At 40.7% G+C, this 19,316-nt stretch overlaps 1 protein-coding gene across 1 annotated transcript in view; it reads right to left on the bottom strand.

Annotated features, from left to right (window-relative positions):
- The window catches only part of App (amyloid beta precursor protein), a gene marked incomplete in the record, with an annotated part of 263,474 nt that overhangs the window by 176,498 nt on the left and 67,660 nt on the right, over positions 1-19,316 (bottom strand). Inside the window, 1 exon segment of the mRNA XM_017801687.2 lies at positions 2,159-2,288. Coding sequence (XP_017657176.1) covers positions 2,159-2,288 — 130 coding nt within the window.

Raw genomic sequence — 19,316 nt, 5'->3', positions numbered from 1 at the left:
ACAATGAACACAAATATTTTGATAATTCTTATGTGTTCATAGGATAAAATATTCTAGCTTCACATAGGCTCCTGCTGAACCTCTGTAGTATTTTCTTGAAATATGAGTTCTGTGTTTAGTATCTGAACATTATTTCATTTTATATTATCTTATTAAATCTTTACTTCTTGCCAGGCAAAAAAAGCTAGAGGCCTTGAAAGGCATTCAAAGGAAGAAGGAAGAAGGAAACTTAGAAATCATCGAATGTTTAAGAATCCGATTCTCCACAGTCTTGTCATTATCCATGAACTGATTAGGAAATCCACCAGATGAAACCTTCACTCTAATGCCCAGTGGCTTCTGCCGATTTCTCAAATTACATGCTTGGATGAACAGCAATCAGCATGCTCTTTTCTCTACAAGATTTATTTTTATTCATTTTAACTATGTGTTATAGGGGTGAGGGGTATGCGCATGAGAGCACAGGTACCCTGGAAGGCCAGAAGACCGTGTGGGGTCCCCTGCAGATGGAGCTGCTGGTGTTCATGTGTCTCCTCTCTACGTGGGTGCTAAGAACCAAACTCAGGCCATCTGGAAGAGCAACCGTGGTCAGATACAAGTGCAGAAGTGTGCCAACTTCAATAACTGCTGAGCATCTCTCCAGCCTCCTGTATGCCCCTATGGTATTCATTTCTGACCAAATATTATGAAAGTTCTAGAATCTCCAGCAGTTATCTTTATTTCAAAGTTTGGTTTTGAGCCTTTGTTGCTGAAGTGAAACTCCCAGCCTTGTGCACGGAGGCAAACAGGGACTTAGAAATGCTGATTCTTTGTAGCCTTTACACAGTCATTAAAATGCCTATCGATATTTGTCTACAGTTTCCATATAAAGATCTGTCCTTATTTACAACCTTCCCATTGATGAATAAACTCATGAAACATTAGACAGAAGTTATCAAGTCAAAGACCACAACTGTTTGCTAAGCCTAATCACTTCAAACACCAGCAAGAAAGAAATAACCAGGTGAGACTGAAAATGGACTTTAGCATAGCATTTCCAGAAGAAAAAGATGACTTAGTTTTTAAAAGAAAAAGTGAAAGGAAAATATGAAGTCAGTAAAAGATTTTGAACCTTTGTGACCAAACTATTTCTTACAGTTTGATCTAAGTAAATAGAAAACAAAAACAACCAAACACACTTCCTGGCCATCTGCAACGACAGGAACAATGGAGATACAAAAAAAAACCTTTAAGACTAGCAAAACAGTAGGATTTCACATTATATTCTTTCTTTTGTGAAATCTCGTAAAGAAATGCACAAAGCCCACAATTTGTAGAAACTAGACAGCGTAAATAAGAATCATTTATAGATTTAGTAAATTAAAAATGGGCATTTTCAAGCCAGGTGTGGTGGTGCACACCTTTAACCCCAGCACTGGGGAGGCAGAGGCAGACGGATCTCTGTGAGTTCAATGCCAGCCTGGTCTACATAGTGAGTTCCAGGACAGCTGGGGCTACAAGGAGACCCTGACTCAAAAAAAAGACCAGAAAAATAAATAAATAAAAGGGGGGGGCATTTTCATGCAGCCATCCTAAGACTGTTCCAAAGAACTTCTAATTTGCATACACACCCTGGGTTCCAAGGTAGGGAGCCAAGTAATATTATGCTTATATTAACAGAACACAGAATATTACCTTCATCATTCAAAACAGCAAAATACAGTCATCTCTTAGAGTCTACCGGGGAGTTTTTTATGATCCACCGTGGAAACTAAAACCTCAAGCCTCAAATAAAATCACATAGTATTTGCATATAACCTACATAAATCCTGGTGAAAACATTAAAGTACTTCTATCAGGCTTGGGAGGAAGGTCAGTGGTAGAACGATTGCCAAACCTACAGGAGGCTCTAGGTTGAATGCCAGGCACCACAGTAAATAATAAAGTAATAAAGCAATAAATCACCTCTCCGTGCTTATAATACCCAACACATAAATGCAGACATGAGCTGTGTTTTGTTTTTTCAGTTATCTCTGATCTGTGGTTGGCTGACTTTGCAGATGTGAAATACACAGATACAGGAGAGCCAACAATACCACAGTGGCAGAACTCTGAAAGACCAGTGTATGCGTATGACTTCAGCAGAGCATCCTTCCGTCAGCTGGGCTGGCTGGCTTACCTAAGCAGCGGTAAGGAATCACAATGTGGGTGTGGGTCTTGCACTGCTTGCGGCCCCGCTTGCACCAGTTCTGGATGGTCACTGGCTGGTTAGCTTCTACCACATTTGTGATCTGCAGTTCAGGGTAGACCTGGAGAGCACAGGAGAAGAGGCAACAGTTACTCTTGGTGTGGCCTGATTCATATATGATGTGCTAAATCTCTGCCATCATTACAAGGTCCTGCCATCCCCGGGGTGCCAAGGTGCACTATTTCTGACCAACCTATAAATGCATCTGTGCCAAGAAAAACAGTAAGTGACAGAGTTCTTAGTCATGCCATTCAAAGCACCAAGCAACATGGACAACATTTAACTGTACCCATGTAGACTTAAATGTTTTTTTCTAGGGAGATTAACAGAAATAAGGAAAAAGTGAGAGTCTTAAAAGCACTGGATCATATTCAGTGCAAAATAAAGACTGCCATGAGGACCATAGCTTGCAATGTTCTAAATAAATGCTATAATACATTTAGGGTATTATCTTCACTTAAGTTCAACCTACTCCTGTCTCCTTAACTAGGCAAATATTTTACACACAGAATATGATACACAGCAAGCAGCTAGTTTTCCATATTAAAAAAAAATATCAACCACTTTGCTCAAAATAGTCACATAAAAATATTCTATTAAAAAGTCTTCAAGGGGGTCATTTAAAGAGCATGCTCAAGAATTCTCTTTTCTTGGTAACAAGCCATTTAGCTTCGTCTATGATGACCACTCTAGATAAATCATGCTGTTTGCTGAGCACTTGGAATGAAACATCGAACTCAATCAACTAAAATATGTTTGTGAAATATCAGACCACTTGTATTTAATAATGATGAGTAGAGACTTGGGAAAAAATGGGCTCTGCTCAGATTTTTGCCAAATAAATAACAATGGAAAGAGGTGACTAAAGGCATTAAGCAAGGAGGGGAAAGTGAGAATGGAATAGGTTTTACATGCACACATCTAAGAGAGTGTAAGATGATGCAATTCAAATCCTGGAGCAAGCTGAAGAATTCTTGGTGTAGATATAGCAGAAGGAGAGAGGCAGCAAGAGGTCCCTGGGAGAGTCTGAGAACTGAAATAAAATTTCTGAAAGATTTGCAAGGAACATAAACATTATCATCAGAGGGAGGAGATCATAAAGAAGGAGGGGGGCAAGATCCCCAAAGAATGGGAATCATGGAATTGAGAAACTGAAGTCTTGAGATCACTGAGGTCACTCAAAACAAATTATGAAAGGACTGTCGTAGAGGATGACAGAAAGCCAGCAGCAGACGTCTTCAAAGCCCGAGGGTGTGGGGCACAAGGTAGAGGGACTCACAGATGACCCCAACCGTGGAGGAGAATGGTGTTCTTGTTTGAGAGCATGCATTTCACAGATAAGGTAGAAGGTGTTCTGGGGGAGAAGGGATGAGTGGCTTGGCAGTGAAAGTGAAAAGCAATGGAAACCCCCATCCTGCAGGTACAATGCTCTGAGGACTGAGGGGAAAGAACTCCTACTTGACATCACAGGGGAAGCAATGTCTTTGGGGGTTTGCAAGGTTGCCGAGCAAGAGGACTGCAGCCCATGTGTGTGTTACGGATACAGGCATTCAACTCATTTCATGAATGTCAGTGACTGATGGTTCTGACTGACCCTCTCTTTATTTAAAATGTTGACACCTTGTTCATTACAGTTCTTTGACTGATTTTCATTTTCTCCTAATACAATAAAATATTACTTATCTTGATTTCTGAGGTGACTCGGTCACCTCACCTCAGTCTATACCTCACCCCCAATATTGAAAACTGAAACAATGAAAACAGTTAAATTGGTTACAGGGTATATTATAGGTAGTGAAATATTATTCAGCAGTACTAAAAAACAAATGAGCTCTCCAGCTCAGAGAACTCAGAGTGGAAACTTAAATGTGTATGAATAAGTAAAAGAAGTCAGTCTATAAAGGTTACAGACTGTCAACTTCTATTACATGACATTCTGAAAAAGGCAAACCTACAGATACAGCAGAAAGATCAGTGGTTGGGACTGGGGAGACAGCTCAGTAGGTAAAGCACTTGCCACACAAGCATGAAGATCTGAATTCAGTCCCCGGCACCAGGTGATGACCTATGCTTATTACCCCAGAGCTGGGGAGGTGGAGATGGGCAGATCCCCAAGACTGAGTGGCTGGCCAGCCTTGCCTCATCTGTGAGCCCCAGGTCAGTAAGAGACCCTGTTTCGAAAAACAAGGTGGTAACTCCTCACTGACAGACAATCGAGGTTGGCCTCTGGTCTCTACACACATGCGTACACACCTGTAGACACAGACACACACGACTTGACACTGAACACACATACATACATACACTTGCACATACTATATATACACAGAATCAGGTATTGTCAAGGCATTGGGGGAGTTAGGAAGGGTTAAATAGAGCACAGAAAATGAATAATAGGACAGTGAAATTAATGTACGACACCAAAAGTGAGCCCACGTACACTGTACACTAAAGGCTGTGAGTGATAATAACACGTCAGTGTGCCCTGATGAGCTGCCACAATTGCACCCCTCTGAGGCAGTGTGATGATAATGGAGGAATCTCTGTCCCTTGGCCTCTCTGTACCTTCCTTTCAGTCTTACGATGAATGCATAACTTCTTTTAAAAAGTCTATCGATGGCCTCTTCTGACCTCCACGGCATTGCACGACACGGGTGCACTCACATACATGCAGGCAATACATTCATACACATAAAATAAAAATAATAAATAAAAATTTTTTTAAAGTCTGTCATAAAAAAAAAATCTTAAAAAAAATAACGCCTCAATCAGAGTAATCTTGTAGGCTAAATTCAATGGTAGAGGATTATGTGGGGAAAACACACAAACATAAACATGTGAGAGCAGGTGAGATGACTTAGCAGATTAAGACACATACTGCCAAGTCTGAAGACCTGAGTTCAATCTCCAGGACCCACATGGTGGCATGTGTGTGCCCATAGGCACTCACACACATGCACACAAAGTAAATAAGGTAAAAATGTGATAGAATTTTAAAATATGTAAATCAGAATTCTGAGCTGAGAGTTTAAAAAGTGTTTCAACCAGTGCTGGTAGCTTTAGCTGCAAAGGGCACAGTGACTTTCCCTTTATTTTCCTTTGGGCTTAAGTGTCTTTAACCCTTCAATACATGCATTTCAGGTCACAGATGATGTTGTCTTTGAAAATGCCACTGAAAATTTTAAAGCCTCGTGGCCTTATTCTATATAATGAAAGGCGAGTGGCTTTTTATCTAGAAATATAATTCTCCTACCACCTTTTGTTTATTATATCGCAAATGAACAGTACTCATGAGTCATAAACTCCATGGCATTAGAGTTCGCCCTGGAGGACATGACTTTATGTAAAGTCATGTAAAGCAGTAAAGTGTGAGTTACTGGGTTTTTCTAAAGGGATTCCAGCTGCCACTTCAGAAATACTAGCCTGCTGAGAATTTTCTTAGAGTTGTCAGTTTCTTGTAAACCCCTGTAGTAGACATAGTCATATCACATTTCCTTCTTTTCACTCTAAACCAACAAATTGTTTGTGGTTACAAATTTCCCAGTAGGAGAAATGCCTTCTTGTTTCCCGTTGGTTGCACATCACCTTCAGATTCCTAAGGTAATACTTGGTGCAACAGAGCAGTAAATTATTTAACTCCCAGTTTCTAAGCAGGTAGAATTGCAAACTGACAAATTAGAAACTATGAACATGTGGCTTCTCCCCGAAGATTAGCTTCGAGTAGTAGATCAGTCAAATAACTTATTTCCAGTTCCAATTGTGAAAGTTAGCACATATGTTATCCCTTGGATGTCTCCTCCTCCCGCCATCTTGTTGACAGCAATAATTAATATGCAGAAACATGTAGAGATATAAAATTTGAACCACATAAAGCCCATACAGTCCATTTCCCTAATAAATACAATGGAAGCAATAACTCCAATCTGACCCAGATACTGTTACTCAGAAATAAGAGTTATTAATTTTCAGTTGTCAAAAACAGTTTTGCTGTTCTCAACAAGATATTTAAAAGGGAAAAATAAAAAATTCAAAGTAAAAAAGTTCCTTTTGAAGTACAGCATGACCAACTAGCATGATATATACATGAAGGATCCCCAACAAAGCAACAGACACTGAGAGACACACAGACACATGCAAACGCTCACAATGAAAGATACTTTTATTATAAAAATTCCCAACACTATACCTACTTTTTTGTTAAACAACTCCAGTAGAACTCTATAGAGACAAAGATCCATTTTTTGTTGGGATTGGCTAAGTCAATTTTGGTCAAGAATAAACATTAAACACACAAATATCCTTGTAGCTATTACACTTAAGTCCCTAACTTCACCATCATTATTTACAAAGAACAACATAATGCTAACTATTTTCTTTACGGCACAACACATCATCATAAAGGAATTTAAGATGTCATAATTCTGTCTGTGTGTGTAAGTACTATGTGTCCATGTGTTGTGTGTGTGTGCACTGATGTGCCTTCCTGTCTGTGAGTACCGGTGCACCCTTTCCATGGCACATATGTGGAGGGCAGAGAATAGTGTTGAGTGTCAGTCCCCATGACTGCATATATCAGGCTAGCTGGTCCACGAACTTCTTGAGATTCTCCTGCCTTCACTTCCCATCTTCCCAAAGGAGCACTGGGATTACAGGTGCACTACCATACCCAGCTTTGTATGGATTCTGGGCATTGAAACTCAGGTCCTCACATCTGTACAGCAAGGGTTTTACCCACTGAGTCATCTTCCCAGCCCATCGGAGTCCTTTAAGATATCTAATTTAGATGAAATGTTTAACATAGGCAAAATAGGTATTGTTAATGGAACAACCATTGCCAACAATGTGCTGATGCAGTGACACAAATAAATCCTTATTCTCACAGTCCCTTCTTTTCTAAAATGGTTCATGCATGAAATCTATGAGTTAGTTTCTTGATTGTTATAATTAAAGATTTTAGGGATGGAGAGATGGCTCTTGCAGAGGACCTGGGTTCAGTTCCCAGCACCCACATGGTAGCTAACAGCCCACTGTAATTCCAGTTCCAGGGAATCTGATGCCTTCTTCTGGCCTCCTGGGTATTTCATGGTGCGGGAACACTTACACGTAACTGTATGCAGGCAATACACTCATACACATAAAATAAAAAAATAAATAACTGAAGACTATAGTTATAGATACTTAAAGCAGAAGCAAATACAGGTCTGTGTGAACTACTTGAAAAATAAACTATCCCCAATTCCTACAGCTTTTCCTAAGCTACAAAGTCACTGTATAAATACATTCACTGTGTTCCAAGCACAGTCTCACCTATGTGATCCTTATACCTTACTGCAAATGCCCAGCCTGTCCATAGTGTCATTCAACGTGAATATTCCATGACGATCATCACAGTGTCTGTTCCTTATAGGTCCAGGAGTACCACCTCCCCAACTCAGGCACTTTTCTGAAGGGCAAGAAATATTATTCAACGTGGCACAGCCTCCCTGTGGTGTTCACATTCACTCACTGGCTTTAAAACTTTTGGAAGGCTGCAGACCTTGCCCCTCTTGGTGGTGCTCCCTCCCTTGGCTATCTGAAGGAGGGGTTTGGATGGCTGCATTTTACCTTCATTGCACTGTCCTATGGTTGCCTGGTGCCAGAGCAAAGCAAAACATAAATGCATCCTCTCCCTCAAGAGTTTTGAACACAAACGGGCTCTCACCAGGTGACCAGCAGACGTGGCTGGGCATTAGGGTAAGTCAGAGCCACAGGCTCACAGGCGAGTGAACCAGGCATCTGAAGATGCTGCTGATCCAGGGAAGAAAAGGAGGAAGCTGTCAAGAGAGAGAAGCTGGGGGACACAGAGAATCAGAGAACTGGACAGACTCTAACCCTCTGAATCCAGCAAGGGCATCGGGATTCTAAGAGATACCCCTAACTCTTTCAATAGCTTCCTTACAATTGATTAAAAACTAAGGAAAAGGCTGGTCCAGTTCATTTCCTAATTTCATTACCCCCCGCCCCCACTGCGCCCCCCCCCCGCCGCCCCATGAGGTTCCTTTTATCTCCACACCCAAACCAGGTCACCCTATCATATCACTCATAATACCTGACTACTGACCACTTTCTACCACCTAGACACCTAGGTACTATCTGTCCTACTGGAATATAAACTCCTTGAAGGCAGGGATGATGTGCTTCATTCTGAGTTCCCTCAACAGCAACACTCTGTCAACACAGTAAGTGTCTGATAAATGTTGAATGAGTGTTTCTGGTTAAGGTCTAAATCCATTCATTTCAGGGACATTCTGTATGCATTAAGCTCCCTCTGGGTATTACAAACCTATCCCCTAAACACAATACCCAAAGTAGTTATTAGATAATGAGATTTTTGAGAAAAAATTACCCTTCCAATATTGTTCTTCCAAGCAGATATGACAGCTTACACAGCTAATAGCATCGTATGTAAAAACTGATTAACATGAGCAATGTGTGGCTGAAAAAGACCTCTAGGAAGAATTAAAAGTCAGGGTCTAAAAATAAGTTGCCAATTTCCCTGACCATAGAATTGTGTAGTAGATTTGAAAGCTAAAATTTCAGTACATAAAATTAATTTTTTAGTAAAACTGAAGAAATTCAGGCCACCTAGGTTAAGTGCTAAATGCCAAAGCCACATTTATACACAATTCAAATACAGACCACTAGTGGCATGTCAAGAATATAAAATCAAATGTGGCTAACTAACAAAATGCTGGTGATAACACAGCAAAATGAGAATTGCTACTAATTTTTAATCAATTAATTAATTTAAACAGGGCCTCATTACATAGTCCAAGCTAGCCTAGAACTCTCTATGTAGCCCAGGATGGACTCAAATTCACAATCCCTATTCTTCCAGCCTCGCCGTGTTGAAATCAGGGGTGTGAGCCATGCCAGGCTAATTATTACTAGAGTAATCTGCCTTTTGTTTTCACTCCTGGAATTCTGAAATTAATTTTTAACCAAATTCTCAAGGACATTTCTATTGAAAAAACTTAGAAATTCTATAGTGGTTCAAGCACATACATGTCAGAAGTCAGTGAGTAACCCGTGATGTTTCCGTACATTTTAGTTCACACTCAGTAAACTGGATGAGCGATCACATGCAAAGACTGTCCAGAACTGACACAGTCCCTGCTTAGCTGAAATAAGTATGTACATTCTCAGATTAGCCTGGAACAAGAGTGTCTTGATTTGATAATTACTGGAGTTGAATGATCAATCCGTCAGGTTCATTTTTATTATTCTTTCTTTTGCCTGAAATTGTTACATTTCTAAAAGTAAGAAGTTTAAAAAATATGAGTCCAGGGAAACAGATTTCAAACTTTCTGTAACACGCTGGCAACATACACAGTTCAGAGGCAGAGACCATGCTTAGCCCTGAGCTCCATTCTCAACACAGGGGGAGAAAAAGAAAAGAAAAGAAAAGAAAAGAAAAGAAAAGAAAAGAAAAGAAAAGAAAAGAAAAAAAGATATACTGCAAATTACAAATTAAACCAAACACTCAACATCCAAGTTGTATCTGAATTATGTGAAGCCAAAGCCTTCTAAGAAAATGCTACAAAGGCAGCTTGATCATGGGGTATTTTCACCTTTTGAAGGCTTTTATAGACCAGTTCTAATTTTGAAAGAACAACCTAAGGAGAGAATAAAAGTGTACGGTAAGTGAGGATTTACCAAACACTGGACATCACTACAAACATTTTACGTACAGCACGTTTGTCACATAATCCTGCATGAGTAATTGTTATGAAACCAGAACATAACAGCTAAAGCAAGTGCTGTTTCTAGCACTCAGAGACTACCAATTATAAGGTTGTTTTTGTTTTATTACCTTAACAGCTGAGCTGTCTCTCCAGCCCCAAATGTGGAAAAAAAAATTATTTATTTATTTATTTAGAGACAGGGTCTTCCTGTAGCCCCAGCTAGCCTGGAACTCATTATGTAGCCCTGTCTCTGAGGCCTCCCAAGTGCTGGGAGTAAAGGCATGCACCACCGTTATAAGTTTTAAGCTACATAAACTTCAGCGTGTCATAGATAATACATTTTTGTTTCCAGAATTAAATGACACACTTTAAATTTTTGTGAAGTTCAATGAAAAATGGCATCTTAAATTGTTTTCAACATAAACTCTGCTCATAAGAAGGGATATTGAAAACAGGATACCTGATCTAGTTGAGAAAGAGAAATGGAAGCTGAAAAGTGGTTTCTGCTGGTAACTTAATGAGGTGTTAGATGGCAATACCCTCTGATGACACACTCCTGCAATAACGGAAGTGGGATGCACCCATGCTTTCAGGAGGATGCCTTCTGTGAGGCAGAGGAGGCCAAATGCTGCAGAGCTGGAGTGATTTCCCAGTAACAATATAGCCCAAATCTGCTTCTGACACTGCCTGTAAATACAGTGTTGCATCCACACGTTCACACAGTACTGGGAAATGTCAAAGAATCCTGTCCAGCTGACAAGTCATTCCACTTCCAAAGTACTGAAAAGTGAAAGCAAACAGGGCCAAGGAGAGGCCAAAACAGAAGCAGATGTGCGCACACAGCCTAGTCCCATTCCCCTCTAGCTTGGACTCTCTTGCTCTTGAGCTATTTTTATTTTAGAATATTTAGATTGACTATCTCTTTTAGCCCCAAATCCCCTGGTCTCTGCAAGCAATCCACTTGTACAGACCACTAATGTATACCATATACCATATGCATATACAGATATCATGAAAAACTGCTTCACTCAGCATGTATTTTTGAACCTCCTAAATATCAAAATACAATATTTCTGAGCTTATGATCTCTGGATTAATTTCAAGCCTACAAAGCTGGGAGGTGGACAGAGCAAAATAATTATGGTTGAGAACTGGTCCAAGCCTCTACTATAACACAGTGCAAACCATATACCCCCAAAGACGGTCAGACTAACAAAAACTATGCTGTTCAACTTTTATAATTTAATTTTAATTTCATATCACTTCAGGATGAGAACAAAAGAGGAACAATTATTTCTAGGAGCCTCACTTTTGGTTATATAACATATTTTAGAGTAGAAATTTAGGCAAAGGAAATGGTTGTGTTAAATGTGTATATGAAGCAGTTTTTGTTTTGTTCCGCACTGATATACTTGATTCCCTGAATCTGTTCATAATAGACAAAGCAACTGCTCATTTAGAGGAATAAGGTTAAAGAAATCACACTGTTAGCTTAGGAAAAGAAGGGACTTAGAAACAAAAGAGAATCACCCATAATCTAATAAAAGAGGTGATAAATTAGTCACACCTAACTTCCTCAGCTAAAAATCTCTTGACTACCCTTGAAACTTGCCCTATTCCAAGCTACCTCCAGAGCCAGGCTCTGAGTAGACATTCCCAGAGCCAATAACCCTTCAGGAAGTCCTATTTGACAAAGGGAGAGAATTCCACATACTACTGACCAGACGGAATCAGAGCCTGTTTCAATTTTCTGTGTAACATAGGAGAAAGACCAGTGCTGGGACCACATGTTTTCTCATTTAATTGACAATCACTGGCTCTTACAATCCCTGCCTGTCCCTGTCATCATGTGAGGACACACTCTAAGACTGGTGAGGCACTGTTCGTGGATTGCCAGGTGTCAAAAGAGCACGGAAGCCTGGGTCACAGTATCTCATGCATCACATCACAGGACCATCTACAGAGCAAGGGATGAGGAAAGTAGGTGATCCTTCACATCCCTTTTCCCACTTCTATTTAGTGATATGAATTCTCTCCCCCATCAAACCTACCTTTGAAAACATGATTTTTCAGAAAATGTCCACCAGAAAACACTCTCCTGGCTCCCACTTAGCTCTAGAATTAGATCCCAAGTGTCCATGCTTACCATCAGGACCCAACATCATCCCACCATCTCAGTTTTCTAAATTTCATTCTCAACATGATGCAACTGTGTATTCTGGGGCTCCTTATGAGCCAGGAAGGGCAACACCTGATATGAGACCCATCCTTGGCAGCCTTCAGTCATACTGGTTCAAACTGCCTGAATTAAATATGAAGACATACAGTCTTCAAATAAGAATGGAAGCACTGTTTTTTCTTTGATTCTCATATCCCAAAGTCACTGTTTTAAATGAAATAATGCTTTTCAAAGTATCATTTTATCCAAAAAAAAAGGAGCACAATGAAACTATCAGGTCTAATTCTGGTTTCTAAGCTTTAATATGTTTTAAGGGAATATTATCGAGGTTTGGTTCTTTTTCATTTTTAATTTTTAAACATTTCTTATTGTGTCTATTCACTGTACATGGTGCTGTTTCATAGGGAGATGCTCATACAAATATACATTGAATAGTAAGCATATTCCCTCCATACCTTCCTAGCCCCTTCACACACCTCCCCTTCTCAACCATTAGTCTCCTTTATGCCCCTAGATTGACATTCATGTCACACATACATACATACATACATACATACATACATACATACATGATTTTACATATCTGTAAAATATCTAGGAGGCACAAAAAAGAGAAAACTTACAATATTTGTGTTTCTGAGACTGTTCATAGTTAGTAATTTCTTCTGCCAAATGTTAGGGTTCTATAGCACCTCATTAAGGCTAGTGCTGCTTTATGCACTTAAACTAATTATAAATAATTTATGAAGTTACATTCAAGGGTTTCCACAGTGTCAGCACTCTTTGCTTCTAGTATAGAGCCGAGGAAGGCTTTATTCCCATATCAAAGAGCCACAGAGAAGATAAAAATTGAGGGTCTGTTGTGATCATTTATTGATGTATCCAAACCATGTAAAACTTAAAAACTTCGGGGGCTGAAGAGATGGCTCAGTGGTTTAGAGCATAGGCTGGGTTTGCTTCCCAGCACCCACATGGAGGCTAACAACTGTCTAACAACCATCCATAACTCCAGTTCTAGGGACTCTGGTGCCTTCTTTTGGCCTCTGTTTGCATCGTAAAACACAGATACACTTATATGGATAAGGCAAAATACTCAAACACATGAAATAAAAATAAATACTTTTTTAAAACCTTAGAATCTTCAAAAAACACACATGAAGAACCATCTAAGGATCTTGTTAACTTAATATTTCTAGGTGGCATACTTGGAAATCATTCAGGATGTTACAACCAAATAGTTAAAAATCACACTAGGTATTTTCCACTCTACTGTTGAATTTCTATCATAGCACTTGCATCTTCATTGGGTACAAATAAAATGAGGATATATCTACACCATAGGCCAACATTCCCCACATGCTTACTTAAAACAAGAATTCTAGCGGTCAAAGAAATGGTTTCTGCAAAAGGAAACCACAGGCTCCAGCTGTAAGGGAGACTCCCTCAGCACAGACATGGATGCAGAGTCCCTTCAAGCCTATTCTAGTCTCTATGCCTACAACAGCCATCCACAAGCATTATTAAATGCTGACCAGCATGCTCCAGGCTGCTGGACGGTGCATTGTGAAGTGTGATCTCTAGGAATGTCATTCTCAGCAACACCACGGTCTTCCGGGCTTTTGCCTGCAGAAGGCACAGCTGGGCCCTCATCTTACTCCGTTTAAAGTTCTTCAACAAAATACGATACCCTGGGCAGCTTAAACAATAGAAATGTATGGTGTCACAGTTCTGGAAGATGAAAGCCCGAGATCAAGGTGCAATAGGTTCTGGAGAGGATTCGATTCTACTTACTGGCTGTGACCTTCTTGCATGGACAAGCAGAGAGAGAAGTCTGTCTGGAGTCTTTTTTTGTTGTATTTTATATGTATGAGTACATTGCCTGCATGCATGTAAATGCACCGATGTCATGCAATGCCTGTGGAGTCAGAAGGCGGTGTCAGATTCCCTGGAACTGGAGTTAAGGGCAGCCACTAGCTGCCATGTGAGTGCTGGGAATCGAACCTGGGTCCTCTACAAGAGCAGCCACTGCTCAACCACTAAGCCATCTCTCCAGTCCCAGGGGTCTTTCTAGAAAGGCATCAATGCCATGCCAAGGGCTCCACTCTCCTGACTTCATCAACCCTAATCCTCTCTGAAGGGCCCCATCTCCAAACATAATGGCAAGGGAGTTAGCTTAACATATGAAATTTAGAGAGATACAACCATAGTTTGTTAACAGTATTCAGTATGCATTTGGTAAGAAACTGAAAGAAAAACCTGCCATAGTGTCAATAAAAAGTAGAGAAAAATGAAAGATTCAAAAGGGCAACGACTGGGTAAAAGAAAGCTGTTCTGATTGGGGAACGTGAGAGAATATACTTCCTGTACCTGTCTGCCTTAAGCTCAGGCTGCTAACAGCTGCCTCTCTGACTCAGTCAACTGCCTTGGAAACATCTGTACTTAGTTTAGTTATGAGATGTATAGACCATACATATAAAGAAAAAACTCAGCCCCTTTTGGAGAAAAACAATTCTTAAATGTGTAGCCCTGTTACTGGTAGTTAATAGTCATGGCTTCTATGTATTTGGGGGGTGGGAAAGAAGTCAACTTTAGGCTTATCCATCAGCTGCCATCCATCTTTATTTTTAGATAAGGTCACTGGCCTTGAGCCCTCCAAGTAGGCTAGACTGGTCGGTGAGGGAACCCCAGAAAGTCACGTGTCTCCACCTTCCCAATACTGGAATTATAATTGCTCTCCAGGCCTAGAGAGGCCTGGGGGTGAAACTTGGATTCTCTTACTTGGAAGGCAAGCACTTTACTGACTGAGTCATCTCCACAGGCCTCTGTGTATTTTTTTTTTTTTTTAAGAATTTGTGCAATTATAGCTGCTGATAGAAGAAATAACTTTATAGTGTTGAACAAAAACACTTGGAAATAACTATTTATGGAAAAAGCTAGAAAAATAATGAATGACCTAACAGAAGAATCAAAATAATAATAGAATCAAAATAAATAATAGAATTAGAATATTTCAGTGAAAGGACTGGCTGGCTAAAAGCACAGGGCCTGTTAAAGATTGAACCAGTGACACAGGAATTCCAGCAAGGGAACAGATGTCAAGATTATAACTTTGAACATGCAAAATAATATAACTTAACAAAACCATAAGAAAGGCAGCAGAAAATCTGAAAGAGTATTTTCTTTTTCATTCTGAAAAATGAGTCAATCAATGCTATGTAAAATATAAACATGGAGCTAAAAAAGGAATACAGGCAAAATAAACATGTTCCACTAATTACAAAAAATTCAAATCTACAAAAGAAAGCTATTCATTATAGTACCAAAATAGCTAAAATGTGGAAAGTAGCAGAAAGAACTTAAAATACCAATAAGGAATGTTGCAGATATCTCCACACATACCAACTGGATAGAAAATGACAAACTCTATTTAAGAATTCTGAGTATTTCCCAGAGCCAGACAAAGTCATGCTGTAATGTGGATACCAGCCACCATTCTCAGCCTCAAAAATTTCCTGTTCCCTACCCTCTGGTGCCACGGTGGTCATTCTGTCTGGCCTTGTGCCTTCCTCTTCCTCTGCTGTTAGCAGCCACTCATGAGCTTCCAGACCACACACCCACATGGGGAAGTGCCCTGCTGCAGGTGCAGTCTGTGTAATGTGTGGCCAACCTGAGGCCTCTCAGAATCCCTCCCTGGAATTATAATGCAACGAGGGATTTCCCTTCTGGGATGCCACTCCCAAAACCACTGGCTGAGAGCTCCGCATCTTTCTGAGCTCTGAGGGGAACCACTCTTAGCAAGAGTGGCCGCACAGGAGAAAGGCTAAGCAGAAATAAGAGAAATATGAATATGCAAATTCTAAGTCTCAGGCCCAGGACCTGAGGACCTAGTTTCTGCCCCTCTCCTTTGTAAGCTGCCTTCACCCCAGGATCTTTCCCATCAGTGGGAGAAAACAATCTCGACATAAGCAAGCTGCTTAGTGGGTTTTGCCACTGGGCAACAGAAGCTACCTAGGTAATCCACTATTACTATTTCCATTTCTTGAAAATCAGAGGTTCTCTGTCATTTCCAAGACTCAATCTCCTTTCTCCCTAGGTTTTTTGGGGGGGCAGGGGGAGGGTGAGACACACAAGGTTTCACTATGTAGCCCAGGCTGGCTTCACTCTTGAAATCCCACTACCTCAGCCTGCCAAGTACTGGAAAGTACAGATGTATGTAACACCCACCTGCCCCCTTTGCAAATATCTGAGTCGTTTTGTGATGGACAGCTATTCCTCCTATGGTTGGCTTCCATTTCCTCTAACTTACGTTGTCTTCATTTAAAAAAAAAAACAAACAAAAAAAAAACATTAAAACAAAGACTTTTCCCTTAGCTTTGCTCTGCTCCAGGTCTTTCTCAGACCCCGCTGCTGTCATTCCTGTAGTCACCTACTGCCATGTGACCTCTCCCCAGCTGCCCCACTGAGTTTACCTTCCCCATGGTCAATAACCTTACAGTTGTCAAATCAGAAAGTCTTCTTTGAAAAACCTCCAAGGCTCAGACTTGGGAAATAGTCCTCCAGATGAAATGAAGAATCTGATGAAAGGAGGTGGATGTGGTTGTCTAGGTCCCAGAGGCAGCATGGGGAAGATTATCTGATTTCTCTGACTGCCTTGCAGCTGAATGGCTATTGTCTAGGTGTACACAGACACTGTTGAGACCTGATAGCAAACCAGTATCTCCTGGCCCATGGAAATAATTCCACAACATGACTCCAGGTAATTCTAGATGATTCCTGTTCACAGCCATGTAAATGAATCCTGCTAAGAACTTAAATCTCTCCAAGTCAGCCTTGACCCATTTTAGAACCTTACATTTTACTTCTTAGTAAGTAAACTGAATGCAGTCTTCTGGCACATGGCCATTTTGCATGAGAGACACACAAGACCTTGTTAAAAATTATACCTCAGCCACTCTTGGGTTTGACCATGCCTGCAGCCTCATTTCCTCTGTTTAGCATTAACTAGCTTGTCTTCCTATCTCTGACCACTCTACAACGTTCTCTTTGTTCCTCTTAAATGCTGCAGTTCCCTAAGGTCTATGCCCTAGGCTCTTTTCCAGAAGCATCACTAAGTGGGTGCTTTGTTATTAAAAAGGGGTTAGCTGGTGATGGTATCATCGCCCTTGCCCCATCACTCAGTCATTATAGTGTAGACAGTGAGTCTTGCCCCTTTAAGAGGTCCTATGCAGCACAGCATCCTCGGCATCCAGAAGTAGGTACTTGAGACAGGAAGACAGAACTACTGGCTGTCTTACATAATCTGGGTGCATTAGAATACTTCCAATGAAAGATTTGTTTGTTTGTTTGTTCTTCTGAGACAGATTCTATTCTGTAGCCAAGGCTGGCTTCCTGAATTCATGGCAATCTTCCTGCCTCAGTCCTTCAAGTGCAGGGATTACTGATGCAAGCCACCATACCCAGTTTTTGAAAGATGAATTTAAAAGGCCTCAAACAATCCTGAGTTCAAACCACCAGTATATTTCTGGGGGACTGTCTGTTGGGGCTGCCCAATTTTATTTCCCTTTCATTAGTCACATTGTGGGATCCTGAACCCATCACAGCCCGGTTACTGGTGGCATGGGATGAGGCATGAACAACTGTTCAATGGACAGACATAAAAACTGTGTGTGAACACTCAAATTTCCTTGTAACCTCATGAAAAGTACACAGAGGTAAAATCAACTTTAATCCCAAATAGTTATAAATTCACATCCTTATGATATCTTTAACAGATAATCCCATGATAGTCATTTCAAAATGAAATCTCTATAAAATCCATATTTTAGATCTTCAATAATGCTAAATTTCTGAAACATGTTTTTTATCTTACAGCACACAGACTGACCATATTCCAAGTGCCCGAGAGCCACACCTCGATGGTGGTCACCACCTTAGTAATGCATAGGGACTGGAGGCACCGCCAGCAGGCAGGCTGAGGGACCAGGGGTTTGGGTTGTGACAGTGATACAGAACAGCGGTAATGCTCTAAAATTCAAGCCTACAGTCTCCCCTTCTTCAGTGAATAAGCTGTTGCTACAGAGTGAATGCCAAATCCATTAAGGTGGCTCAAAAAGTCTGATATTCTGGTCCTTTCTAGATCTAATGGACCGGAGGTGGTGAGCAAAGGATGATATAAGAACTGCAGAGGGTGGAAAAGGCCAAGGAGCTTACCTCCCCTGCCCCTAGCCCATGGCCACCAGCAATCTGGTAAAGTCTGGGATGGGAGACTCTGTGACAGCCCAACACAAACCACAGACTAAAGCAGAAAATGAAGTCACATTGGTATTGGGATTTCTAAGTACATCAGGAAATGAGGACTGTTTCCACGGTTAAAGAGAGCAATTTTTTAAACTGAATTTTTGTGTATTTCATACAGAACATATCAATCAATCATAATCATCTTTATAACCCCTTCCCCACTGGCACCCTCCCATACCCCCACTGGAATTCATTCATTCTGTCATTTGTCTTAAGGCCTATTGTGTCAAGTTAGTATCCCAGATGTCCCTCGGTGCAAGTTCATTTACTGAGGTCTAGTCAGCCTATTTAGAGTCTCTCATTTTAGGAAGATCAGCTCTTTCTCATCCAGCAGTAATCAGTTGCCAATATTTCTTCAGCTAAAGATTGGGGTCTGCTGCTCATTTCTCTAGTTTTATGCTGGGTTTTTGTCTGAGTTTGCATGGGTCCTGTGCGTGCTGACACCATTGCTGTAGGTTCATATGAGCAGGGTCCCAGGAGCTTGTAGGGTTCTATTTCCATATGGTCATGCACCTCCTCCCGGGCTCTTACAATCTTTCCACCCCCTCTTCTGCAATGGTCCTTGAGCCCTGGGTGGGTTGTGGTTTAATATAGAAGTCCTGTCCAACAACCAGTGTTCTGCAGACTCTTAGTCTCTACGCTTTGCCCATTTGTGACCTTTTGTGTTCCTGCCCTCTGTTGCATGAGGGAGCCTCATTAATAAGAACTGACATATTCATTATTTTCTTCTTTATCCCTTGTTCTATGTTCCACGAGCCTTAGGTATAGAGGTGGCATTGTAGATGTGCCACTTAGACTTAGGCAATTCACAGACAATGTCTGTGTGTGACTAGTTGTGGTACTCTATGATAGTCTCTGTCTGGTGCAAAAGAAGATTCTGTGATGAGTG

The sequence above is a fragment of the Nannospalax galili genome, unplaced genomic scaffold, assembly GCF_000622305.1.
Source record: "Nannospalax galili isolate Female #2095 unplaced genomic scaffold, S.galili_v1.0 scaffold903, whole genome shotgun sequence".
In the NCBI taxonomy this organism is placed as follows: Eukaryota; Metazoa; Chordata; class Mammalia; order Rodentia; family Spalacidae; genus Nannospalax; species Nannospalax galili.
The sequence above is the reverse complement of the archived record's forward strand: the minus strand, read 5'-3'. Positions and strand labels throughout refer to the sequence as shown.